Below are 25,707 nucleotides of genomic sequence, written 5' to 3'. Positions count from 1 at the left end.
GTCCTGTCTCTCCTGTCTCTCCTCGTCTGCGTGGTCTTGGAAACACTCTTAACATGTCTTTAGCCCTAGTCCTGCATCATTAAAGGAGTAGTCTGATGGATTAAAAAAGCTAAAATATTCGTATTTCTTTCACCTTAGTCTTTAAATACATCAGTGTCAGAAAAATTATGGCTGCTATTTCTCCTTTCGTTTCTTTTTTCTTTGTCGCTTTCTTCTTTATTTTACTTCCTGGTTTCTTTCTTTAGGTTTTTCTTTTTTGCCCTCTTGTCTGTCTTCTTTTCTTTCATTCTTTTCTATCCTAATATTACACTGTATTTATTTACATACTTTAATTCGAGGTTACCAAATCCTTAAACCTTGAGAGAGACGCAAAATAAATTCTGTTGATCGTATTCTTGAATTCTGGGCTCATTCTTGGATTAAACACCATGGTGATGACAATAGTAATGATTTTAATTATGAAGGTTGACATTATAAAAGCTATATCGTCCATGAATGAGACTCACATGTAGAGATACTCATACTGAAGAAGCACGCACAAGCAGAATGACACACACACACACACACTGAGACATACACAACCCAAAACATCAACATTTACTGTCAGACTCCACTTTAAGATACGATTCAGATGCATGTGTTGATTTACCAGAGATGTAAGTTTTCTGCTTGAGTAGTGCGCGTGAACTCAGAACAAACAAACACACACACACACCACTGTCGATGGTGTCCCAGAATCCCTCTCCCTTCAAGAATATTGCCAGTTGCCGCCCCCCGGTAGAGCTGCGGATTCAGTGAGCCGGAAAACAGACGGAGCAAGTGCGGGCAGATGCCTCCCCACCTTCTCCAATCGCTATCATCCGTCATGCACTAAGGTGCTCACAGTGTATTGACACAGGCCAATCGCCGCGAAGCAGATGGACTTTTCAGGTGGACTTTCAAGCGCGAGACGCCGGGTCCACGACAGAAACTAATCAGAGCTGATTGGTCCTTCTGCTTGGCCGCGCTCTGCGATTACCGGAGATTCCACAGGCTGTTTCCTTCTCAGTTGCTCTTCCTTCCCCTCTCCCCCAATTCAATTTCTTTTCTTTCTTCAGTCTTTCTTTCCTTTCTTCTATATATCGATCTAGTAATCTACTATCATCTATTTTTTTTTCTTCATGAGGTGGAAATAAATGCTCTTCTCGAAGTACGGGCTTGTAGATGTTAACATTGAGTGATGCTGCATTTAGCTTGCAGCCTGCATCTGTGTGGTGATGCGGGATGATGTGTCCACTATCTAGGTGAGGTGGGTGTTTAACGGGTACCAATCAAATTATTATTATTATTAATGGCTCTAGGAGTCACTCCCACTCCCGGCCAACAAGTGGGTCAGTGTATAAACTCTGACATAACTACGACCTACGTTCAAAAATGTAGGACAAGTGAATCGATAAAAGAAGAACGGACAGAAATGTTTTTATTAAATTAAGGAAACAAGGATGAGAACAGAAAAAAGGTTGGAAAATACAAACGAGACAGCAGCTGGGTGCGCTACACAATCCAGTTAGGTGTAATCAAATCGCTTGACAGCTTATTAAATAAAAGACACAATCTGCCAAAAGAAATAGGACGTTACAAAGGGGCAGGAACGAGCAACAAATCCGAAGAGACATAAGAAATCGCTCATAAAATAAAAGAGTAGCCATTACTGCACTCTCCTTTCCTCAGAAACCTCAAAACAACATCCATTCGTCGTGAGTCCAGCCATCTTGCGGTTAATGTTACCGCTAGACACGGCCTGCTTGATGGAAGGTCTCCAGTATCCATTTCACGATGTCCTCGAAAAAACTGCGCAAAGTCCTAAGTCCACTTTTCATTTGTCTAGATTTATTTATTCGTTTATTTATTCGTTTATTTTATTTTTATTTATTTATTTATTTATTTTACTATGGAATCTAGGTTGCCGACAACATCAGTCACACCCACACTTGCTAGAGGGGTAAGCAAGAATACTAATCATAAACCATGAACTTGCTCCAAGTCTTCTCATTGACCTGCTGGTACTGGCAAACGTATCTTACATTCAGTCGGAAGTAAAAGTCACCAACGCACGGACACGGAAGACAGCGCCACGAGTTAACGTTCCTGGGTCATGGGTCAAAGGCATGCGAATGTAAAGTCTTTCAATAAAGGTGTGTGTGTGGCGAGGGCAGGAGGATGTACATCACTGCTTTCAAGCCTCGGCGTATGAAGACCCAGGACCGTGCAGACAAATGGGTGATTCACGAACGGTATTCGGTGGCTGGAGCGTGGAAGGTCGAGACCCCAGGAGTCGGCCATGATGATATTTATGATAAAGTAGCATGCAAACGATTCTATCCTTGACCTAGACGCTTGACCTCTCGATGTGGTGATATTCACACTTTATATTGCACTCGTAACCGCACACCCACGCCAGACTACGAGGCACCCAGACGCAGTAAAAAAACAACCATCATATGTATAGCTATAATATAATGTTTAGAATTCTCGCATGCCCCTCTATCAAGTGTGTGTGTGTTTGTTTGCTTTAACGATCTGATTATGTCTACACCTTTATTGCAATTTTACACAAAGTATGGCAATGTTATTTGTTTTGTTTACTGGAAGATCGTAGGCTGTGGACAGTAGGTGTGCGTTGCTCCGGATCATATTTATTTTAGGTGGTTTTTCCGCGTTTAAAGATGTTACCGTTCCCTCCAGACGAAAAAAGCTACACAAAAGAAGCTGCGAAATAGACAATCAAACGTAAACAACTTCAAAAACTGGGAACATTTTCTGTTAGAGCGAAATACAGAGGGGAAGGAGAGAGGGAGAGGTATGGGAGAGCAAGAAAGTAGGGTGCAATACTCCTTTCATTCAGAATGTCGTGCACCCGGTGGCTAAGATAAGCTAAATGCTGGTCCTTGATGACATAAAGGGTACAAGGTTTCTCTCTTTCACCACACGAACACCGAGGATGGCTCAAGCTTATCTGACGAAGCAATACACTAAAGCTGACGAATGGAATCACAGCGGGAGGAGGAAGCAGCAGATAGCGGGCCGAGAGAAGCCACAATTAATTATGGCTTTGTTTTATGGCTTCTCTCACAAACGAGGCATTTTTCATCTGTTCTCCATCTTGTTGTCCATCCTTCACCTTTCTCGCTGCATTTTCTTATAGAAGTAACACTTAGAAGAAAAAAACAGGAGACATGCCCTTTTCTGCACAAGCAACATGTACAAACTGCTTACAAACTGCCTACCTCTGTTAACTTTTCTTATTTCTCTCCAAACAACATTATGTCGTCTACACCTTGTCCCTGACTCTAGATGTCGGAGACCTTCCCTCGACTTCTCTGGAATTTAATTACGAGGGTGACAGTCTGGGCTGACTGCTAACTCCCTACCGCACCCATTAACACCATCTCCTGCGTCTAAGAACATCTAGATACTGATTATCTCTGCCCATGCTGACTTTACAATGAAAGTCCCAAAAGAGAAATTATGGACGAGACACATCAGCGACTTGCTGTGGCCTCGGCAACCAGGGGCAGTTGGTTTCTTGCAGGCAAGAAGGAAGGCAGTAAAACACCAGAGACCTGTCTCACCAACAGGCCGCCATATCGCGTGCTGTGCGGGACAGCCTGCCAGCTCATTATCTTCGGTAAGTGCCTAGTGTTGCATATTATTGTAAAAGCTATCATCTACAAGGCAACCCGCGCAGCTTCCTTCGTGAGGACTGGCTGCGGTCAACCTTGTCACTCATGAATATGCGCCTCGGACAAGAAGCATCTGCTGGATGAAATGCCCTGCTTTGGGCTTAAATTATCTACTTGCGATTACTGGTATAGATAAACACCGGGCTGATGATTGTACTTTAGGCTCCGTGGGTAGAATATTACCAGCATTTAGTTAGCCGTTGTATGAATAAAATTCCCAGATGATCATTGGTCCAGCATCACAGCTGTTGCCAGATATTATAAACAGGATTAAGACTGAAATAATAACGAAGATCATACTTCTGAAACGCCAAAACGAGAACAGAGTTAAAAATGACTTTTCTTTACTTAGAATAATGTATATCTGTTCACAAAAAAATATAAAGCTCTTGATATTGTGTCTACCCCGTGTGTGCAACTGAACTAATTGCCGTGTCTTCCGAATTTCTTTTAACAGGGGGTAGGTTTAATTCTTAAAACCTGCATGCACTCCGTCCTTCCGTCCGCCCGTCCGTTGGTCAGTCTGTCTGAACGTATATCTGTTTCTCCGTTTCAGTCTGTTGGTTAGATATCTTTCTCTCCGAGCTTTTCAGCTTGTTTGTCTGTCGGCCTGCCTGATTGCCTGCCTGGCTCCTAAACTGCCAAATAGAATATTTGTTTCGCCAATATTCTGTCTGTCTCTTCTTCCCTTCGGAGATATTCTGTCTCCATCTCTGAACCTCTTTCTTTCCTTTTCTCTCTCTCTCTTCCTCTCTTTTTTCCCCGTCTATCCCTCCTCTCTGCCCCTATTCAATGAAGACGTATGAATGCATACGATCAGTCAGCAATAGTAGTAGCTACCATAAACATTCTCACGATTGCAAGTACTGTAGTTCACCGTCGTTTACCAGTAACTACCTTTCTCAGCCCCGGTCTCTGGCGTGTCTTGTTGCCGTAATTGTGAGGTAGGAGGTTTCTAATGGCGACCTCGGGGATGCATAATTGTGAGTATGCGGTCAATAACTGTGAGGCCGAGAGGAGGGGTTCAGTAAATTACGAGGTAGGAGACCGCGAGTTCTGAGCGGTGGGCAGGTCCCATAACTGCGCGGAGGGGAAGACAGACGCGCGCTTCCGGCCCGCCAGCGTCACATCCGCAAGGCTTCAGCGGAATAGCTTGTGCGTAGCCTCCCTTGACGGCCGCCGAGCGTTCCACGAACATCACGCCAGGCTCACCCGGGGTGGAGGTTAACGACGGGAGGCGGGGCCGTTAGAGAGAGATTAAGATTTCGACAACTGTGCAACCTGTTCGTGAGGAGTCGCATGTCACGTGACAGCAAAACGCGATTAAATATCAGCTTCACGATGCATCACTAAAAGCGGGAATAAATTTGTACAGGATAGAAAATCAGTTATCTGCAAAATCGAATGCTAACTTTATTTAGCTTATGTTCGGCTCCATGAACATAGTGAACATCCTCTACATAAAATGGGGAAGACCCAGGAAACGAATGATTGGACAAGATATCGCAGGCGCAAAATAAAACTGATGGAATATGTCAGTTCTGAGAGCAGCAGGTCAGCTGTTATTTTTTTCAGAAGACGGCACGTGACCAGGCACTGTGTTAGAAGATGGCAAACATCAATAAGAGTTCAGTTGCAGCTGAAGTTTCATTTCTGGAATTAAAACTTCCCGACAATATGCTACTTAAAAAAGTAAAAGTCACAGTCATTCTTCTTCTTGTTCATCATCATCTTCACTGGAGCATAGGGTCGCAACTTGTATCACTGTCGAATAAGTCATGGTCATGCTTCTCAGATTTTAACAACCATGAAAAGCAAAGCTTGCTTAAAAACGAATAGCGAAAATAATAAGAGATGTATAGTGTGCGCGTGCGTTGGTATTTGTTCGACGAAGACAGAGAAAAAAAGAGAGGGGAACATGTTGTTAGATAAACAAACCGAAATTAATTCAGGGGTCAAGTAACAATCAGGATAACTCTCCCTGGAGGATTTTTACTGCATTCAGCCTTTTTCCCTGGAGAAAACTTTGAACTGGTTTTATTACTTGCATGATAATTTATGGGTTGTCTTTCTTTACTCTCGTGCACCTCGAGAACTGTGGAACAAGAAACAGATGAATTCGCCAACATCGGAACATGTCGTACACGCAGTGACAGCCGTGAATTTTTTATTTTTAACTGAACATCTCCTGTACACCCTGTCCTCCTCTTCCTTTCCACACCCCCATCTACCCACACTAGCTTAAAACCTTTGTTTTTCTCGCGATTAACTCAAAAGGAAAAGAAAGAAAGATCAGGGGAGGCATTTGGAGGCTGGGCTTTGCAGAAGCAGCAACCCTGGTGGGCGCAGGCCTGCAGCAGTGTAATTGTCAATAATATGACAAATTGCGAGAAAACACGCAGACATAAATCCCCTCTGCAGTGAAATTTTATCTCGTGCGGTTGCTCACATGCGATTCGATGGAGGCAGGGAGTTGATGCTGAAAGTGGCGGCTGTAGTTGGCATCGCATTGATTTGTCTGTCTGTGTGTGTGTGTGTGGTTGTGTAGGTCTGTCTGTCTGTCACTAATATTGCAAATCAATAGCAAACTCCTGACATCCATTGAGCACTGATGTGTGGAGCTTATTGTACACCACATCGCATGTAGCCTGTATTCCACAACAGATACTCTATACAGCGGTTCCGTTTTGTCTCCACACTTTTGCGCCTAGGGAGGTCAGACTGGTTCGAATGGAAATTTTTTTTTCAAGAAAATAACAGGGAAGGTGCGCATATCAGTTATAGTAAAAACATTTCTGCTGTCTGGTACAGATCCACCATAGAAGTCATGTGCAATAAGGTGGTTTAAAAGCTAACTAGCAATGTTTTCAATAGTTTACCGTCTCTGTTTCACGGGTTTGCTTCTCCAGCAGCTTTTTAGTGCCTCAGAAAATAAAAATAAAATAAGAGTGAGAGAGCCACAAACAGAAGTACAAAGCAAGAGACACACAGAATGACTGGGTGAAGGACAGCCTTTGCTCCTTAAACATTTATTTACTTATTTATTTATTTATTTATTTATTAGGAAAAAGAATTCTTAGAAGGTGAAAGGCACTCAGACATTCTTAAATCAAGGTACATTAAATGTATTTGACCAATCAAATTATCTAAAATAATCAAGCTGTTCTAATAAATTACAGAAATATATTTTTTTCATTAGTAGCACGAGATCGAGAGAGAGATTGCGCTTTGCGTGTATGTGTGTGCTCGTGTGTGTGTGTGTGATGCTTTTTTCTTATACTGAACTGAACTACTTATTTGTCTGTAAGAGGAGGATATAACACTAATAATGTGACTTTTAAGATACTTACATGTGTGTGTGTGTGTGTCCATAATAAGCATGTTTTATTCATTAATGTTTCTTAGTACGTAGTAGAGGTATATCCAGAGAAAAAGGCATAAGGAGAGGGTAAGGAGGAACAATCACTTTTTTCGGCGGGTGAGGGAATAGAGGAGATTCGTGGGTGGTGAGGGATTGTTAGAGAGTATTGGATACCAAAAATAAATAAGAAAAACCTTCTATTTTTCTGCGGTGTCGTGGGGTGAGGAGGGAACCGAGAGCGCGCCACGTGCACATCAATGCACTTCAATGTTTCAACCTGCTAGCTGAGGCGCGTGGCCGCGTCTAATGGAATGCTGCTTGCCACAGTCAGCAGTCGGCGAGATTGACCGCCATCGGGTGCCCACACCCACCCTCACCTCCCAACACTCAAAAAAAAAAAAAAACAAAAAACCGTTGCCGCCACGGAGTGAAAGACGTACAACTAAACATTTCTCCCATCGATCTGCCATGGTCTCCACATTTCGGCCAGATTCCGCAGCCCGAGTTCCAGGCTTGCCGTGACCCCGCCCAGTTGTGAGAGGTCTGGTTGCCAGTGGGAGGAGGGGAGGTGAGGGATTGAAAAGTGATGGTGAGGGGGGATTGGTGTCGGGTAATGGGGAGTTGAGGGGAAGGGGGCACGTGTAAGGCATGCGCTTTGAGCCCTCATTCTCCCGCCAGCATGTATCTCTTGTGATGGGACGCACGGTTTTCCTCCGATCAACGATTCCAGCTGTCCTTTTTGACCGTCTTCGCGGTTTCCAAAGCCGAGTCTGGCACGAGTCCAGGCACTGGCTAGGATCGAGGGTCGACAGGTAGAGAGTGGACACGAAGTATGATGGAGTGAGCGAGAAACGGACGTCAAGTGATGGAGAATTGGTTTTTATTAGTAGTAGTAGTGTGCAACACATATCTGCATTCTCACCAACAAAATGCATGTGAATGCGCGAACACAGTCAGAGAGAGTCGAGGAGAGACGGGTTTTTTTTTTTTTTTGTTTTTTTTTTTTTTTTTGTTTTGTTTTTTTTTTTTTTTTTTTTTTGTTTTTTTTTTGGGGGGGGGGAATTTTTTTTTTTTTTTTTTTTCGCTGAGAGTGGTGAGTGAGAGAATTTCCAAAAAAATGGATCTCTGCTTAATCTCTTACTCACTGACATTTCAGGATCCAATAATAATAGGTTAAGAATTGTTATCAACGAGAGAAATACATTATACCAGAAGCAGCATTTTTCGTGAAACAGTTAACAAAGAGTAGATGTGCCATTTCCCTCATGCCAACGGGGTCCTGGCTGTATCACGTGACGAATGTCGGCGATCCAATCCAGCAGAAATGTAAGTCGCGCTATTTGGTGATCCTTCGTAAGCCGGCTATACCGATTTTTTAACGAAAAACTGCTGCAACCAAAAGAAAACAAATGGGCTATCATTTACAACTATCCTAAACTGTGTTTCCAATGGGAAATTGCGAGAAACCAAAAACAACAAAAAACAAATCAATTTCGATGTCAGATAAATTCAGGCAGGCTTCGCGAGTGAATTGATAAGTCGGTGAACAGTAAATGCGATCCAAACAAATAAATACCATATGTCACTGCTTTATTAATATTAATCACAGAGACACTGTCATGCAAAGTACAAAACCGAGCTATTAAAAGAATTAAAGTTGATGGGTTTTGTAGTCGATGTTGTTGGAGGGTGGGATGGTAAAGATGTTTGTTGGTTCGAATCTTTATTAGTTTGTACGCTTCTTCTATGATCGAATAAGAAGGACTAAATACCCCTGAGATTGTGAAAGAATAAAGAATCTCAAATCTTGAAAAAAAAACCACTAATTCGAGGATCAATTTTCAAAAAATTTCTACCTACACGCCTGTCACACATCTATAACTTAAATTTATTTCTTTCTGAATTTTCTCACACAGTTCCTTAAAAATAACAGTTGATAACTCAATGCTTTCTCGACATCAACTACAGTTCAGGGCACCACCCTTTCCTGCCACCATCCCCCTTCCCTACCCACATTTCTACGAATGTATCTTCCATTTATCTCCTTCTGTCCTCCTTTCCAAAATCTATTCAAACACTTCAGGCTTTGTTAACCCCCTTTAACTCATACTTCCATTGCCAGTTGTGTTTTCAAACCTCATATTTTCGTGCTTGAAATACCAGTGTTTCATCATCTTTCCAATCTAATAAGCAGTCTTCGCGTTTTTCATGACTAAATAATATTCAATATCCGAAATAAATAAATAATACATGGAATTGTACATCGTAATATTCCATAGTTCGCTCGTCGTTTCCAGACCTAGCCATTGTCACGAAATTAAGCTGTGAATCTTCTGAGTCAAAGAGAGTGAAAAAAAGAGGTAGACAAACAAAGTCTAGGAATGATATCTGGACGTTTAACGGATGAGGACGTGGGTTGGACGCAATAGTGATAAGGGGAGTGAGGGCGGGTGTTTTACACCGAACCAGCAACTAAAGATATATCACGGCAAAACAGCCAGCCCTCTGAACAGATGCCACATGCAAAGAAAGTGTGCCCGAGACGAGAGCTGAACCCAGACAGCAAACTTTACTGTATGTTTGTCACCTACCACTGAATGACAAAAAAGAATAATATAGCGAAAAGGCAGAGAAAACTTATCTTTAGTTATAATCATAAACCATTCAACAGTTTAAAAATAATTAACTAAGTAAATAAAAGCTCCTCCTTTAAAATAATGCAGCAAAAAAGCCTGGTGGTCGGTAACCGTTTTTTTTTTTTTTTAATGAATAGGAAAAACAGTAGCACTTAGAGAGGGCTAACGATTAAAGTCCCTGTCCTGCAGGTTGATTCCTCTCAGGCACACAGAAGTAGCTGTTGCAGCAGTCAGAGAAACAGGAAAAAGGTCTACCGCGATTATACGGCAGTCGACAGAAAAACGAGGCCATGGTGTGTAAGCCCGAGAGTGGATGGTGGGTCTGTTGAGAGGAGGGGATTAGCAAGAAGGGAGACAAGCGGTGAGGAGTGATTCTCGACAGTCGCAAACAGATCGATCGCACAAATCCATCGACACCCTGCCAGGCCAGCCCACACAACTTCCTCTGCTGCGTTCTCCATCATGATGTCTTCCCTTACCCTATTCTTCCCTCCAAACCTTTACTTTAAAAAAAAAAAGTCAGCCCCCACCCCGCGCCAACCCATCATCAAGGGAGGTCACCACTGCGCTGATGCCAGCGGTCAAGAAGATCATTAAGTGTCACTAGAGCCCTGCCATCATTAAAATCCCGTCGCTTGGTCTGACTTTTGACATCCCTGCTCACACTGCCGCGCGCTCTCTCAAACATGCTGCGTCAGCACGCAAACATTTTTCTCTTTCACATTTTTATATCACAAATATCAAAAAATAATGTAGACAAAATTGACTGCAATGTCAGTAACATTTACACAATATTTGCAATAAAGCATAACAAGAATCCTGCACCCATGCATAGTTTAGTGTGTCATCTTTGCCTTTACACCATAGGTTACATTACAAAGATTAAGCAAACACAGGACAAGCTGTCAGACTTGTAAAATCCTGTGCACTACACTGATCAGCTTTGGATATTTTTGCTTGGATCTTAACAGCTGATTGTGATCTTGGTTGCTGGAAGCCAGTTCCACAATATTCTTTACAAAGAATTCCAGCTGCTGAGCATAAGAGCATACTAACTTGCTTGTCAGAATGAAAGAAACTGGATTTTCATCTCCAGCAATCTGGCATTTCTAAAACATTAGACATTAGGTACATGGTAACTAAGATGCAGGATTAAATGAAATAACAACCATCATATAAAATATTACATTTGTTTTCTTCATGTTAAAAATGTAACTAGAAAGAATAAATTGTTTTTTTCTAACTTAAAAATGGATCAGAAACATTGTCATTTACTAATTTGTAAATATTTTTATATAGAGCAGAAAACCCTTAGTAAATTGTGGGTGCCCGGTAGTGTAGTAGTTAAAACACTTGCTTGTCACCACTGCAGCAAGCAGCTCAGGGTTCAGATCTCATCTATGAATGTGACACCTGTCCACAGGGCTGAGTGTCTGGGGTTTTCTCCGGGTTCCTTCCCCTTTCCTTTCCCCCCATAGTGCGAAATACTAGAAGGTGGAAGCCCTTTTGTACTAAATAAACCAACTGACCTTAGAAAATTTTGTAAACAAAAATATATTTTTTTTAGCTACAAAAAAAAATTAGAATAATAGCTTAGGCAGAGGAGTTATATAATGTTTAGCAATGAAAACCTTTATCTCACTTTTTTATGTTTATCACTCTGCATCTATGATAGTAAATTATTAGACAAGCATTGCAACTAAAACTTATAACAGTAGTTGACCTAAATGCATTTTCCAATAATTGTTTCTAAATAAAGAAGTTCATGAAAACAATTTTTACAATAAGCTAACATGAATAAATAAACAGCTAGGAATAAAAGTCAAGCCACAAAAATTATCTGGGGTTTTACAGAGCACAAAAAACCTGTGCCCTGATGTCATGTTGAAAGACTTTTAAACCTCAAAGGAGGTAAGTTACCTGAGTAAAAATATTTTATGTGTCCTGTGTGATTTCCTTTGAAAACATTTATAAATCACATAAGTGTTGGGATAATAAATGTTATGACATGGAGTCTTTTAGAACACTGACCTCAGGGCCTTACTATCTGAAAGTGATGAATGCAATTTGTTTGTTCCAATTACAGTGTTTAAGATGTGGGGAAATGAAAAATAAATTATTATAATTTCTTTTGCATTTTCATTTTTATAGCATGCTAAACTAAAATATCCCTAAACTAATCATCAATAATTCAACAGTAGAAGTAAACAGAGTAAAAGCAATGATAAACCAATCGACATTTCCCAAACCTCATAACTGTGAAGCTGGTGTTACTGATTCAAGATGTTCAAAGTAAGAGTTGCTGTTCAGTGGGGATACATGGCTGCAAGGCAGTTCAATGTTGCAGAAAATATTAAGTTTTTTCCAAGGTACTTCAGATGGCGTGACTATCACACGGTGTATATTTTGACATGTCTGAAACAGTTCAGATATTGTCTCCTTGTATACACATTTCTCCATCTGACCCTCGGCTTAACATCAGCTGGATACAGACTATCTCCTGTAAAATATCAAAACAAATATAACTAAATAGGAAGACAACTTTATATGGTTTGACAGGATTTGTAGTATTCTATAAATCTGCTTACCTTTATACTACTTCCACAAAATCTAGAAAGTTTAAAAATGTGCTGTCTTAGTCTTCCATTAAATCCTCCTGCCACACAACACTTTTTATCATGATATACAACAAAACTTAAAATTTCAAGTCTATCAAAAAGCCTAATAACTTCTTGGTGAGAAAGACATTTGCTAAAAAAAAGCAGTTTGAAGTTTTATTTGAATTATCTTATGATAGTTTGGTCCTGAATATACTGAAAAAAACAGGAAGATGCAAATACTGTATAACATTGTAAAAAGTACTGTTATATTAAAAGAAAATAATTATTTCAATTGAAATGATGTATATAAGAAGTAATAAAGAAATTGACGATTACCACAAAAAAATTGAGAATTAAAGTTGGGTCTGCTATACACAAAAGATAGAAAAGAAGACAAGAACCTTCACATCTGGTCCTTAATCTGCCTTATGTTCAAACTACAATGCCAAAAAAATTCTTCAGAAGCAGTAGTCAACTGTTTAAGAAAAGAAAATTAAATACTTAAAATCCAAATGAATGCTAACCAACCAAAGTCTATTCAAGCATCAAATAAAGATAGTGAGACTGAACAGTATATAAAGTGTACTCCAAAAATGCATACCTGGCATTAACATCATAGATCCATCAGCACAACTAATAAGCACAGGTAACCATCGTCCCACACGATACTGACTTCTATGCCAAGAAAATTTTAGCAGATCAGAAATGTTGAATCTAATTAGTCGAAAAGACTCATATAGCTGTGGAGGTGCAATGTTTGCTTTACCATCCTTATACTGGCTCAGGAGAAAAGATGGTGAGGTCCACTGCAAACAATGAAAATGCTTGTTTAATGGAATTCAAAGAAAATAAATACTGTTTCCCATCTAAACTTAAAGGATTTTTAGTCCCCCAGATAAGATTATAAAAGGTTTTACTGAAAAGATACACATAAAAAGTACACATCAAAATACAGGTTAACTTTAGCTAAATTATCATTATATTGACATTTCATTTAACTATGAGCGATGTGTTAATGCATGCAAAACTGTACCACTGATGAAATTTCAGCTTTCATTTGTCTGAATTATTATATCTGACAATATCTTACAAGATGAGACCTCAGACCTCTCTCTTTTATGTTGCATAGTCACAAAGCACAGATGCAGCCTAAAAGTTTGTGAAAGAAGAACTGGATACACACAGTAACATAGGGCCATGTACACATCAAGCAACTAGTTGCTAGCTGTAAGTTTATCACAGAGCTGCCAAAGAAATACTTTAAAATATTAAAGCATTTAACTTGAATACTAGGTAGATTTGACTATTAAGCACTGGTTTGAGCCACACCAGGGCCCATGACTAGAACTCCTAACATTCCCCCTGCCCATCCATTATCTGATTTATCAGAGAAGGTACAGTTGCCAATGGATTCTGCCTTCTACATGCCTTTTCCTACACAATGAGCCACATACCACGAACTAATATCCCTGGCCTGCTGGCAGACGATTTTTCCAGTTAACTGCTAAAATGAGGCATGAGACATACTATTTACTGTTGCTATGGCAGCATTTGTTGTTGTTGTTGCTCCTAAGAGTGTTATGCTTTTAAATTAATGTATTATTAAACATCAAAAGTATTATCAAGTGGCCTCATAGTCCTGCATAAATACAATTGTGAGTGGGGTTTGAACTTCAAGCTAACTGAAGATTATGGACCTACAGATCAATTATGAATAATAAATCCAGCTACAACCAAAGAAAGAGCTCACTCTTTTAGATTATCAACTTTCCCTCAAAGCATAAATAATAATAATGAAATTAATTTAAAGCACTTCATCCCACCATCAAAGTTAGCTCAAAGCACTTGATGAAAAAATATAAACACAAAAAGAATAACAATAATAACACATGCACAGATACATGCAACAAAACATGCAAACGTATTAGCTACAGAATGCCATTTGGCAAGATGAAAAATATTGTTTGTATTTGCTCTCAGCCTGTACAGTCTCAAATTATAAATAGATTTCAAAAGATTTTAAAATAATGGCTAATTACTTTCTCTATTTTTATACTCTTTGGCATATTTTGTTTTTAAACATTGTATTTTTTTATATTTCTTTGATCATATGCAGCCCAATTACCAGGCTGCACTTTTCAGCACTGATACTTCCTTCTTTGCAATTTTTTAATTTTACAATTTACATTTATTTCTTGCAGCTTGTGTCATGAAACACAGGTAAAGTTACATTAGGGTTAGCTATGGAACAGAAGCATTGCATGGTACTTAATTGGAAACAGGCACAGACACAGAAGGTTAGCTGGTAATTCATAAGTCCATGAATTATGAAGAGTCCACAGCCACAGTTATGAAGGGAATCCTAGGCTTATAGGAATTGAGTTGAAGTACAGCAAACACAAGACACGGATGCACTTCTGGTTTCTAATCTGAATACCTGTGAATGAACGGTTTCTCCTTCATCTTCTACAGCATGTGGTTTCCCTTGAACACAGCAGATAAAGAAGGCAGTGTCAAATCGCCTTCCCTCAAATGTAGGTGTAAGCCAGTTTGACCATTCATACAAAGACCAAACGTCAGGTACTAATTTAAGCTTCTGACACATTCTTAAAAATTCTTCTGGATCTTTGTCCACTTTGCTACGCCATTCATTGATCACAGACTGGTCTTTGATAAAACCAGCTTCACTAGGTTTGTCCCATAAATTTGGCCACCAGTTATCTCGATTTTTACTCGCATCACGCACTAACAACACGCCAGACTCTTCAAAGGTCTCTCGTATAGCACAGATTCTGAAGGCCACTTCACTTGGAATGTTTGAAAACTTTGGTTCTCTTATACGACTGAACATCGGCGTACCCTCTCCGCCTCTCTGTAGAAAATCGAAAATGTTTTGTCTCTGATCTCGACCCAAGAAATCGAACACTCCGATCCACTCTGAGGAAAAGTCTACGTCTGCAGCCACGCCACCAGGGAAGACATACATGTTTGGCATGAATTTACTTTTAGGACTTCGTTTCAAGAGCAACATTTCATAGTCTGTTCCCTTCAGGAGAGAACGCCTCTGTGAATTGGAGCCGTTGACGAAGACAGGTGAAACAATCTTGCTTGGATGGCATGAAGATATAAGAATTAAGAGTAGATGCTTCTCTCCAATGTTTCATGAGTGCTGCCATTGTTAAGAAGACAAGATAGCAGCCTAGGTAGCCTACCGACCTGCTGTTGTACACATGAACTTTGATCTCGAGGAGTGTAACGAGAGTAGTGTCCCCTGCTAGAAAGTTACTGGAGTTACCTTTCTTGGATTTCTCTTCAGATAAGTGATCTAGCTCTCACCTGAACGAAGCAGCAACAACAACAAATCCAAAACAAAACGAGGACAATTCTGTACCCACAGTTAGAAAAGAAAAAGTGAGAGTATTGCATTTCTACATTTAATGAATTAATAATCATTAATATAATATATTCCATAATAATAAGCAATACGAATGGTCACATTAGCTGCATTTGATCAGATACTTCGATCGATTGCTTAAATTGGATAGATTTTTGTCTTTTCACTATTTGTTTTGTTTTAAGTATAGATAATGGAAAATAAGAATTAAAATAGTGATTGGACAGTGAGACAGCGAGGAGAATCATTTTAAGCCGTCAGTCAGAAAGTACTTCAGTGCTTATTGCACACCAAACCGTACGAAGGCCAGTCTAGTTCGTAAATTATCCTATTTCATTCTCCAGTGCGGATTCATTTGTTTTGTCAGCCCAGGGTATGATATGATTAGTTCAATTACAAACTAGCGGCGTATAGAAATACTGAGTCAGTCTCAGCTGCTTCCTGCTAGACTTGCATTTTGAGACAAATAATTGGGCCTACTTCTAGACTGCCATCTTCATTCGTTCGCTATCGACCTCGTGAATGCCAAGTGTACATACAAGTAGTGGAGCTTGAGACCTCATCAGCGCGCGTTTTATGTAGTTGTCACACATACACACACTGGGGATTTGGCAGAATCCTCAGAACCAATTGCATTTTGGGAGAATTCTGTCGATGTATTACTCAGTTCGATGGGCGCGTAGACAGATGAATACAAACATATTGCTGCATAACTATCTGAGAGAGTGGAGCTGGGTTCATAGATGTGTTCATCAGGCAACTGTCATAGTCTAAAGATCATGTTGTTGTATTTGGCCTTTTCAGCTACATAATCTGCTTGGCACTTAAAACTACTTTTGTTAAAATTTGCTCATGTTAAAAAATAAAACTCAGGCCGAAAGCGTCACAAATTGTATGATAACCTCTCCGTTCTAACAGAATTTTTATTATAGTTCTTTGATGAAGACTGCAATACTTAACAGTAGGAAACTTTAATTGTTGCTTTGGCAGCAGCATTTTAATGATCATGTCTGGAATATCCTTTCTTCCTTTAGACTGAGTGTTTGATCATCTGCCTGCAATATTTTTTTTCCAGCCTCTTTAAAGCTCACACATTCATTGAAGAGAGTGAATTATCAATGGCAGATGAAAAGTTTAAGAATAGGCAGATGAAATAAGGTTAGACAGAAGATCTGTGTGAACAGCAGACTGGTCTGCTTGCTTGGCTGGCCCAGCTCTTTCTTTTGCTTTCTCTGGCGATCGAGCTTTGTCCGTCTATGGCTCTCTCTCTCTCATTTTTCATCTCTCTCTCTCATTTCTTGATATTATATATATACGTGTGCAGTCCCATTAGTGAGAACGTATTATAGTAATGGAGCTGTTTGTTCTAGCCAGTACATAGGCAATATCTTTATTTTTAGACTTGTCACTGGTTAGTCTTCTTTCAGCGGCAGCGTGCCATTACTGACGTGTCACTGTAATGGTTAAGATTGGAGTTACAGCGCCAGAGGGTCATGTCACTCCAGCTTTCAGACCCTCATGTCTCGCTATCGATTCTGCGTCGTCAAAGTATTGTTTCTGTCTTGGAAGTCTCTGTAGATATAAGTCTTTCTATATCTTCTAAACTGGAAACTATTTGGTCAAAGCTATGCTGTGGTCACACTGTGGGGAACAGGTTCTGCGTCTACAACAATCGTACGTGACATGTGCATCTCTCACACACTCTCTCTTCACACACAAACACAATTGGAATGACAGTATTTGAAATCTCAAAGCTCAAAGTTTACGATCTCGGGATCCTTTCTGCTTAAAAAGTTGAACAGTTATAGGCATCTCTGATCTTCCAACAGAAGGAACTTCAAGCTCTGAGGTCTGACACAAGAATCATGGGGAGAAACCGTTATAAAACAGCCCAGAACATAGTTCTTATCCAGCAATATTTTTCTACAATTCTTTTAATACTGCTTTCATATCGTATCAAGTTTTGCTAGCTTGCGTGTCATTGTCATGCAAACGATAGCTTATGACCGGGTGCACGGACTTTCAAGCCTATCAGCCATGAGCTTATTAACAGGCGTTGCCACACCACTCAAACTTCCAACTCAGCTCCTCAGGCTGCCACATAAGCGGAAAAGACGAGTATCAACCGGAAACTAATATTCTGTTTTGTTCGGTTATTTGCTTCAGCTGAACTGTTGCAAACAGGCACTGCATGTCAGACTGCGCACTAGAGGCTCGTGAAGGGACAGCCTCTTAAGCACGGCCTTGGGGTATTCTGGGTTGTCTTTACAAGCAAGGCCTGATCTAAAATCTTCAAGGTTTCGAATGTTCACGAACTTGTATTACTGGACTGCTGGCAGACATTTTTTTCCAGTTGTCTGCTAAAACGAGGCAGTTGTGTCTAAAGCTTCCGCGGTTTATTCTCATTTCAGATTATCTACTAAAACGAGGCATGCTACTATAAAGCTTCCGGTTTAGTCACATTCTTTTTTAGGCTCGCCGAGACTAACAGCGGAGAACTTCGTAAGAGGCTAAGTGTTGGTCTCGGCAGACAGCAATCCACCTATACACGTCCATGGAATGTTGATTGGCTCTGTTTTCATAGGTGGAATAGCAGAGAAAAGTAGTAATACAATGGAGAGCAGTGTATTGGATTTGAAAACAAGAGCTAAATCATTACTAGATTTAGAATTACTGAAGCTCGAGCAATTTTTTCAAACGGAAAGGTCATGGGTGACTATCAATGACATTTCTAGAGAACTATCCGTTTCACTAACTCCTTTTCTGGTCAGATGTGTTTTATCGTGTGACAACGTCCTCATACTATACCCATTTCACACCATCTCATTTCAGAACATTGTGTAAGACTACACCACTAGGATCAGCTCTCATGGGAAAATATAAATGAGATGAGATGGGCTGTTTCAGAGACACCATAGAAGTACCTCATTCTAATGCCGATGTAACTCTTCAACGGGGTTCTTAGACACCACATACTGACCCCTCTGCACCGACATTTGATTTCCGGATAAAGACGTACACTAGCCCAGGAGGTAGTCTGGGTGTTGGGGTAGGGGGAAGGTAAGAGGAGACCATCTCAGTCTATCAGGCTGGCGTTGCAGGCAGTAATGATGATAGCAACCGTTCTGGCGTCTCTCAAAGAAATGCATTTGCTTGACGACTTTTCAAACCTCACGAGGGAGAGAGCTCCTGTAGGCGAATACGGATCGATGGAAGGCGAGGGTGTGCGGGGGCACGACACGGCGGGGGGTCAGGGGGCATGACAGGCAAGGGGTAATCGTGGCAACACGCAACACGTGCTGCTGTCTTGAGCACACTGACAATTAGGTGTCGGGCCAGCTGATGTTGCAGTTCTAGCACATCGTGTAGTTCGTGTTCATGGACCGTCGGACTTCATCTGACCGACAACAGCCCGGCACCTGTCTCACTCGTCAGATCAAAACAAGTTGCCGACAAAATTACTCAGGCGTGCAACGAGAAATATCGGATCAATTTTATGCACAGTTCTTTCTCTTTTTTTTCCCTCCCTCTTTCTTTGGACAACAGAATGTGCAAACCTGAGGTTTCGTTTAACCTCTGTCATGCTAGACAGAAATGGCGGAAGAGTGGGTGGAGTTATGGAAAGCACGTGATGTCACGTGGCCAGTCTAACTCTAACCCTAAGCCCCATGTCATTCATTTTTATAGCGCCGCCCAGTAACCTTTTATACCCGCCTTCACATGATATTTGGTAAAGTCAAATTTGTTCCCAATAGGAAAGGTTCCTGTTACTGTAGAATGTTATACTAGCGCAAACATAATTAATAACAGAGTAATCTACTAATTAAGGAAAGCCGTCTCAGGCACTTTATCATTATGAACTCTCTGAACTTGATTTTAATGACTGTAAGATGCTTTCAAGAGGTTTGTCCAGGATCTGGTCTAAATGGCTTTTGTTTTGGTTTGGTTTGATTTGATGTGCCTGAAAAAGAATATGCCGCCATTGCTTTTCATAACAGGTTTTCTTAAATAGAATTATACATAATTGGTGTGGCGCTAAAAGCCTCAACCGCTCGGCATAAAACAGCAGATTGATGGTTGTATTGCTTGAAGTACTGAGGGTTTACTGGCGTGATTGACTGAACATTGACTTATTAAAATAATTATAAAGGACAAAAGTATTTAACCATGTATACCCGCTGGACGGTGTACTTGTATGCCGAAGTAATTAAAACAGAAATTTCTAATTTGATCAATTTACTCATAATCTGCCTAACTGTGGCAAAAACAAGTGAGAAATAACGCGATACAAGAATCGTATTACGAGCAAGAGTTGGAGAAACAAGGCCAGAGGGTGGTATTCGAATCAAATCATGCTAGTTACAAACTACCAAATTTATTTTAAGCATCTTTATTGCCTGGCCCTCAACACGATTTTCTCAGGTACATCAAAAGAGTTGATCCTCCCTTTTCATTTACGGTTAGTGTGCGTTTATTGCAAGGGTGTAAGGAAATTTGAATACACTTTCCTTTTTTCTGACTAATCTTTTCATTTCTTGCAATTTTAAGAGTCCATCGTGCTGAATGAAATACCTGCTCTTGAACGCTCTGCACGCTTCACGTGCTCATTACTTGGCGTGAGTTCATCCAATCAGCGGCTTGCAACACCTCGCAGTTGTCCTCGGTCACTCATTTGTTCAGGCAATCCAAGAAATCAGTAAAACATAATAATTAGGAAGCACAACGCCTTTTAAAACAAATCAACTATTATGTTAGTGCTTTGTGCATAACTATTCTTATTAGTGATGTTGATATAATATATTTACAATAACGAATGCATTTGATCAAATGAAAAGGTTTGAATGTGATGCCTTTGATGCTGTTTGTCTGTCTCTGTCTGTCTGCCAATTATCTTTTCGTGAAAGTGTGTGGTTTCTGCTTCTTTTACTGGGTTGCAGCTTAAAAATTTATGTCACTGATGTATGCTGCAGCAAAGTGCTTGATCTACTCGAGTTTGAGGTTTATGATGGATTGAATTTTGCCGTTGCTTATACTAGAAATTATTTGTCTTGAAACTTTTTTATTTGCATGTTCTTTATGCAATATAAACTTTATTTTAATAGGCACACACTGAACTGTTTCTTGAAACAAAAGTACATTTTATAATGGTAGTGATGTACTGGGGCACCAAAGAATAAGTTTCTTCATTGTTTATCGTAGAATGCTTGCCTAGTTATGTACTACTTTAGTGTTTCACAGTTTTAACTTACAGAATACAAACTCATAACTTCTGTGAAACTGTTGTTTGTTGTCAGCATGATTGTTACATCAGAAATTCTTTTTTTTAAAAGGACAATAAATAAAAAGGAGAAATTAATTCATTCTGACCTTATAACATTCCTTTGTTTATTTTATTCTATTGAACATGTACTTTTTTCTGCAGGTGCACAACCCCTTCTACCTTAGTCTACAGCCTGCAAACACCCACATGGCCAGGGGACTGGTGAGTCTTCTATCTGTCAACTACTGGTACCGGCTGACCATGGTGGTAGAGAGCGAACTTCGTTATGACGGTTTTCGCGACACTTTCCGCCGTCTGACCAAGACAGACAAGTGGCAGATCGAGGATGAGCTCTTCCTGTCGAGAGGTCTGTCGGACGAGGCCATCAAGCGCTCCCTGCAGGCGCTGAACCCAAACGTGTCCAGGATCTTCGTGTTGCACTCCAGCGCCGCCATGGCGCACAGACTGCTGGCTCTCGCCCCGAGCGTTCTCAACTCACACAAACAGTTTGCGTGGATCGTCACGGGTAACGCCTACACCCGCAACGAGAAATTCCTGCGGAATTTCCCCCTCGGGACCAAAGCCTTCTTGATGAACCAAGACGTCCGGATGGAGGAGCTTCTCAGGGATACTCTGGACTTTATCCTGGCCGCCTTTCAGGAGAACCAGCAGCTGTATCTGTCCAAGGCGACCTGGCTGCAAAGAAGCTGCTGGTCTCTCAACGGGAATCCACCCTTGCCGCATAACAACGAAGTGTACAAGTAAGCTTTCAATTTATGCTTCCCATGCTCGAGATTCGCATTCGTGCGCGTCAGACGAGTCCGAGAACATCAGACCAAGACAGGAAAATCGCCGAGGACACGATACCAACATGTGGCAAACAAGTCTCGCGGGGAGAGTTATGCGACTCACTCTGCTGCTCTAAATTCTATGCAGTTCTATTAGGAGTAACAGCTAATTTCAAATGGTTCAATCTATTATTCTCACAGAGGTTTACCAGATTAGCATATCAAATCGAGCACAGAATTTCAATAGCATTCCGACTACCCATTCAACTTTATACCATCAAGAATACGTGTGGTGTGTGTGTGTGTGTGTGTTAGAGAGAGAAGTGTTTTTGTGTTCTATATGGTTTGCATTCAAATCTTTATAATTTTATTTGATAAGTTTATGTTGATAAATGCAAGTTGATGATTGGAACTGATAAATGAATGGAATGTAACGGCACACTTCCTTGAAAACGGCTGAATGTAATGAACATTTACCTAATGCTCTTACATCTGTAAGACTTACTGACCTAATACTCTTACCTGTAAGACTCACTAAACATTTACCTAATACTCTTACCTGTAAGACTTAATGCTCAGGAGAGTGGATATTAAAGTGTAAAAATCACTGGAGAGCGGCTTGGGTCGCTCTGCTGTCAGATCAGCAAAGGATGGCTGCTTGATCCTCATCAGAAACAACAACTACATTGAACATGCAAAAAACAGCTACGGTGGAACTTTTTTTTATAATTATTATTTTTTATATTTTGGCGGCAGCACAGATCGAAAATCTGCTGGATAGTCTTTCAAACAAACTCGATAGAATGTTGTCAAACCGAGTAACCCACGGAAGCTGGCAGATATAAATGACAGATTGGTCTCCAGGCACATCCAGGATGTCCGGACATAACGATGTATCTGGGCAGGCGCGTGCAGTGTGAAAATGCATTTTAAAAATGTCTCCAGGGTAGGTTGGGAAACTTGTTCAAAATCTAAAACATTTTCGAAAGATTTTCTAGATAAATTGGCATTTTAAGGAAATACAGACCTGGTGCCGCAAAGCACAATCGTGTGTAATCTGTGGTCTGATGGGGTACAATATAATACAATATAATATAAATGGGGTACAATATAATTTGTAAATATACAAATACCAAATACAGAACCTGGCGACGGTCAGTACAGGTGTCGAACACAGTTGTCGAATTGGATGAGTACTTCGACCTACTTTCCAAGGAACCCAGATACCCACCCCTCTGGGTCATGCATGTGGAAAGAACCTGTAGTTCGGAAGTTATGATTTAACTCGAAATTCTGCTGTGCTTCAATTACACTGCACCCTCCAGAGACATCTGGCCTCGGTGCAAAGCTAATGACCACATGTTTGCCCATTATTAACTAATAACATTGTTGATACAAGGCGCGAATGAGCGAGTACACACTTAAAGATTTTTTTATACATAAACCTCGCATGATTACAATCCTCATTCGTCCATCCCTTGTTGTAATACAAAGAGCCTTTACCTCGACCAGACGAGGTTACAACAGATGTCATTCACAAGTTTTACAAGCAGGACAATCAACTTCTGAATGTTCACTAGTACAGAGATTTACTTATTTCTGTGCTTGGTAAATACAATAGTCCCTCGGAGCTCTAGAATGTTCTTTTAACCCTGTGTATTGGCCTAAAGCATACAGTCCTCACCTTATTTAGAACATTATGTAGCATGTAAAATGTGGGTATGAACGGATGGTTCTTGAGATTTAAATTTAAATTAAATGGTTTCTGTTATTAAACAGTTAATCATAAGGACAGCACAATATAGTTTATTTTGCCATTCTTTTAAAGTGAAAAAAATTTAAATATTTCTTTTCCTGATAGCAGAAAAAATTGAACATACCGTCGATGAAGAAGCCTTCTTCAGGGAGACGGCTGTCATGATCAAAATCTGTTTAAACAAAGTTTTCTTTGTCCAGCCAAAAAAGCTTCCAAGCTGTCATATTTAATCGCTGCTTCGCTAGAGAATGTCATTAAACAGTCGAGAGAAAAAAGCGATAACAAATCAAATTCCTGTGTTTTCCAACTTTACCACATTTCCGCCGGATAACAATCTGCTAGCAGCCAAAACTAAGTTTTTGATTCATGTCTTATTTATTTTGTTTAAAGTGAGATTTGCCTCACACTCTTTTTTAGTCACAGAAAATATTATTTCCATTTTGATATATCATTAAATAGCTTCTCCCTACTTCGTTCACTGTCAGGAAAAGTGGTTCATTGGTCGCAGTATCACGTGGTGCGTAGCCTCAACAGTCTTACCAAATCATATACTTGGTTTAGTCTTTTTTTTACATAATTAAGAAGACATAATATGTCCCCCTCCTGGTAATGTTTCATATTAACTAATTGATGATAGTTCTGACCGACGAACGACTAAGGAGAGAACTTACAATCAGACAATCTAACAACCAAAATAACAGATTGTTAAAGAACTCACTGACGACCTTTGATGATGGTATTCTCACTGTTGCAGTGCACTCAGAAAGACAGTCATGCACGGACTTACTGGAGAAATGGAGTTTGACGATGATGGCTACATGAACATCTCCACCTTCAGAGTGCGCAATCTTGTCTTCGACGGCCGCGAGAAGGTGTGGCAGGATGTCGGCTGTGTGCAGGGCCGAGAGGTTCGTCCTTTTGGCATCATCTGGCCCGGAGACGCCAAGAGTCTCAAGTCTCCGACGGAAGGGAGGAAGCGATACCGGGTGGTGACCAACCCCGTGCAACCTTTCGTGATGACCGAGGCGCCGCATAAGGATTATGGCGAGTGCATAACGGATACCCCGTGCCTGAACCTGACCTCCAAGCAGAAGAATCAAGAGCATGTCCTCAGTGCCATCGCAGCGTATGAGAGTGGTTTGGGAAACACCAGTGGTTTGTACAGTATTCAGTGCTGCAGGGGCCTGACGATAGACCTGCTCAACAAGCTGGCCAGCGATCTGGACTTCGACTTCACGCTGTACATTGTACAGGACGAACAGTACGGCCAATGGAAGAATGAGACGTGGACCGGCATCATCAAGGACCTCGTCGACCACACGGCGCACTTTGCTGTGGCTGCCTTCAGCATCACACGCGCACGACAGAAAGTCATAGACTTCACCCACCCTTACTTCTTCTCCGGCTTTTCGGTGCTTTATTCTGACAGAACCCGGGAGACCAGCATGCTGGCTTTTCTTGAACCCTTTGATACTTCTGTGTGGTTCGCCATCTTCGTCAGTGCAAACTTCACAGCCGTGGCGATGGCGTTGTTCGAGTGGAACAGCCCATTCGGCCTTAACCCCTGGGGCCGGAAGCGGAAGCAGAACTACTCCTTGGCTTCTGGTCTCACTATGGTATTCTCGGTGTTGTTCGGTCACACTGTGAAAACGAAATCCCCCAAAGCGTGGCCGAGCAAAGTAATGCAGAATTTTTGGGCTTTCGCGGCCATTTTTATCATCGCTTCCTACACTGCCAATCTGGCGGCTTTCATCGCCGGCAAGCACGCAGGGATCTATTACAACGACATTAAAGATCATAGGGTGAGTAGTCGTCAGAAATATCCGTCATCAAATCGTCGTATGCCTTCTGTCCATGGCAGTAGAAAATACCAGAAAGGAAAAAAATAGTATTGTGATTCTTTGATACACATGTCATTTGTATTTGTTTGTTTTTGAGCTTTTGTGAGGAGTTTACTATCACGTGATCAATAGCTCAGTTTTGACTCCTCTGTCCCATCTGACCCTTTATGAAGGTTTCAACTGCATCCACACACACACGAATGTATATAATTCATATAACTTGTAAAAATCGGGGATGTTAGAACGAGATATGAATACATTGGTCCAACTAGCCAACAGAATCCATTAACTCGAAATTTCTGTTTTAGCTGTTGGTTGCCGCATTAGAACCACTAAATCCATGTCGACA

At 40.8% G+C, this 25,707-nt stretch overlaps 2 protein-coding genes across 6 annotated transcripts in view; one reads left to right on the top strand and one right to left on the bottom strand.

The window, feature by feature from the left end:
* LOC112573775 (glutamate receptor ionotropic, NMDA 3A-like) overlaps positions 1-25,707 on the top strand; it is an 84,629-nt gene that overhangs the window by 39,459 nt on the left and 19,463 nt on the right. For 4 of the 5 annotated variants that reach the window (XM_025254373.1, XM_025254371.1, XM_025254372.1 and 1 more), the window contains 2 exons: positions 21,136-21,734; positions 24,272-25,319. In XM_025254373.1, the coding sequence (XP_025110158.1) occupies positions 21,136-21,734; positions 24,272-25,319 (1,647 nt within the window). Of the gene's footprint in view, positions 1-15,614; positions 15,731-21,135; positions 21,735-24,271; positions 25,320-25,707 lie in introns of those variants that run through there. The other variant, XM_025254374.1, reaches the window with a different exon arrangement.
* LOC112573776 (nucleoside diphosphate-linked moiety X motif 19-like) lies at positions 10,428-15,510 on the bottom strand. Its single transcript, XM_025254375.1, is given in 4 exon segments — positions 10,428-12,219; positions 12,921-13,125; positions 14,757-15,455; positions 15,457-15,510. Coding segments are annotated over 4 exon segments (1,053 nt in total). The 5' UTR covers positions 15,496-15,510; the 3' UTR covers positions 10,428-12,109.

The sequence above is a fragment of the Pomacea canaliculata genome, linkage group LG10 (genome assembly GCF_003073045.1).
Source record: "Pomacea canaliculata isolate SZHN2017 linkage group LG10, ASM307304v1, whole genome shotgun sequence".
Classification (NCBI taxonomy): domain Eukaryota; kingdom Metazoa; phylum Mollusca; class Gastropoda; order Architaenioglossa; family Ampullariidae; genus Pomacea; species Pomacea canaliculata.
Note: the sequence above shows the minus strand (reverse complement) of the source record. Positions and strands in the feature narration are given on the sequence as shown.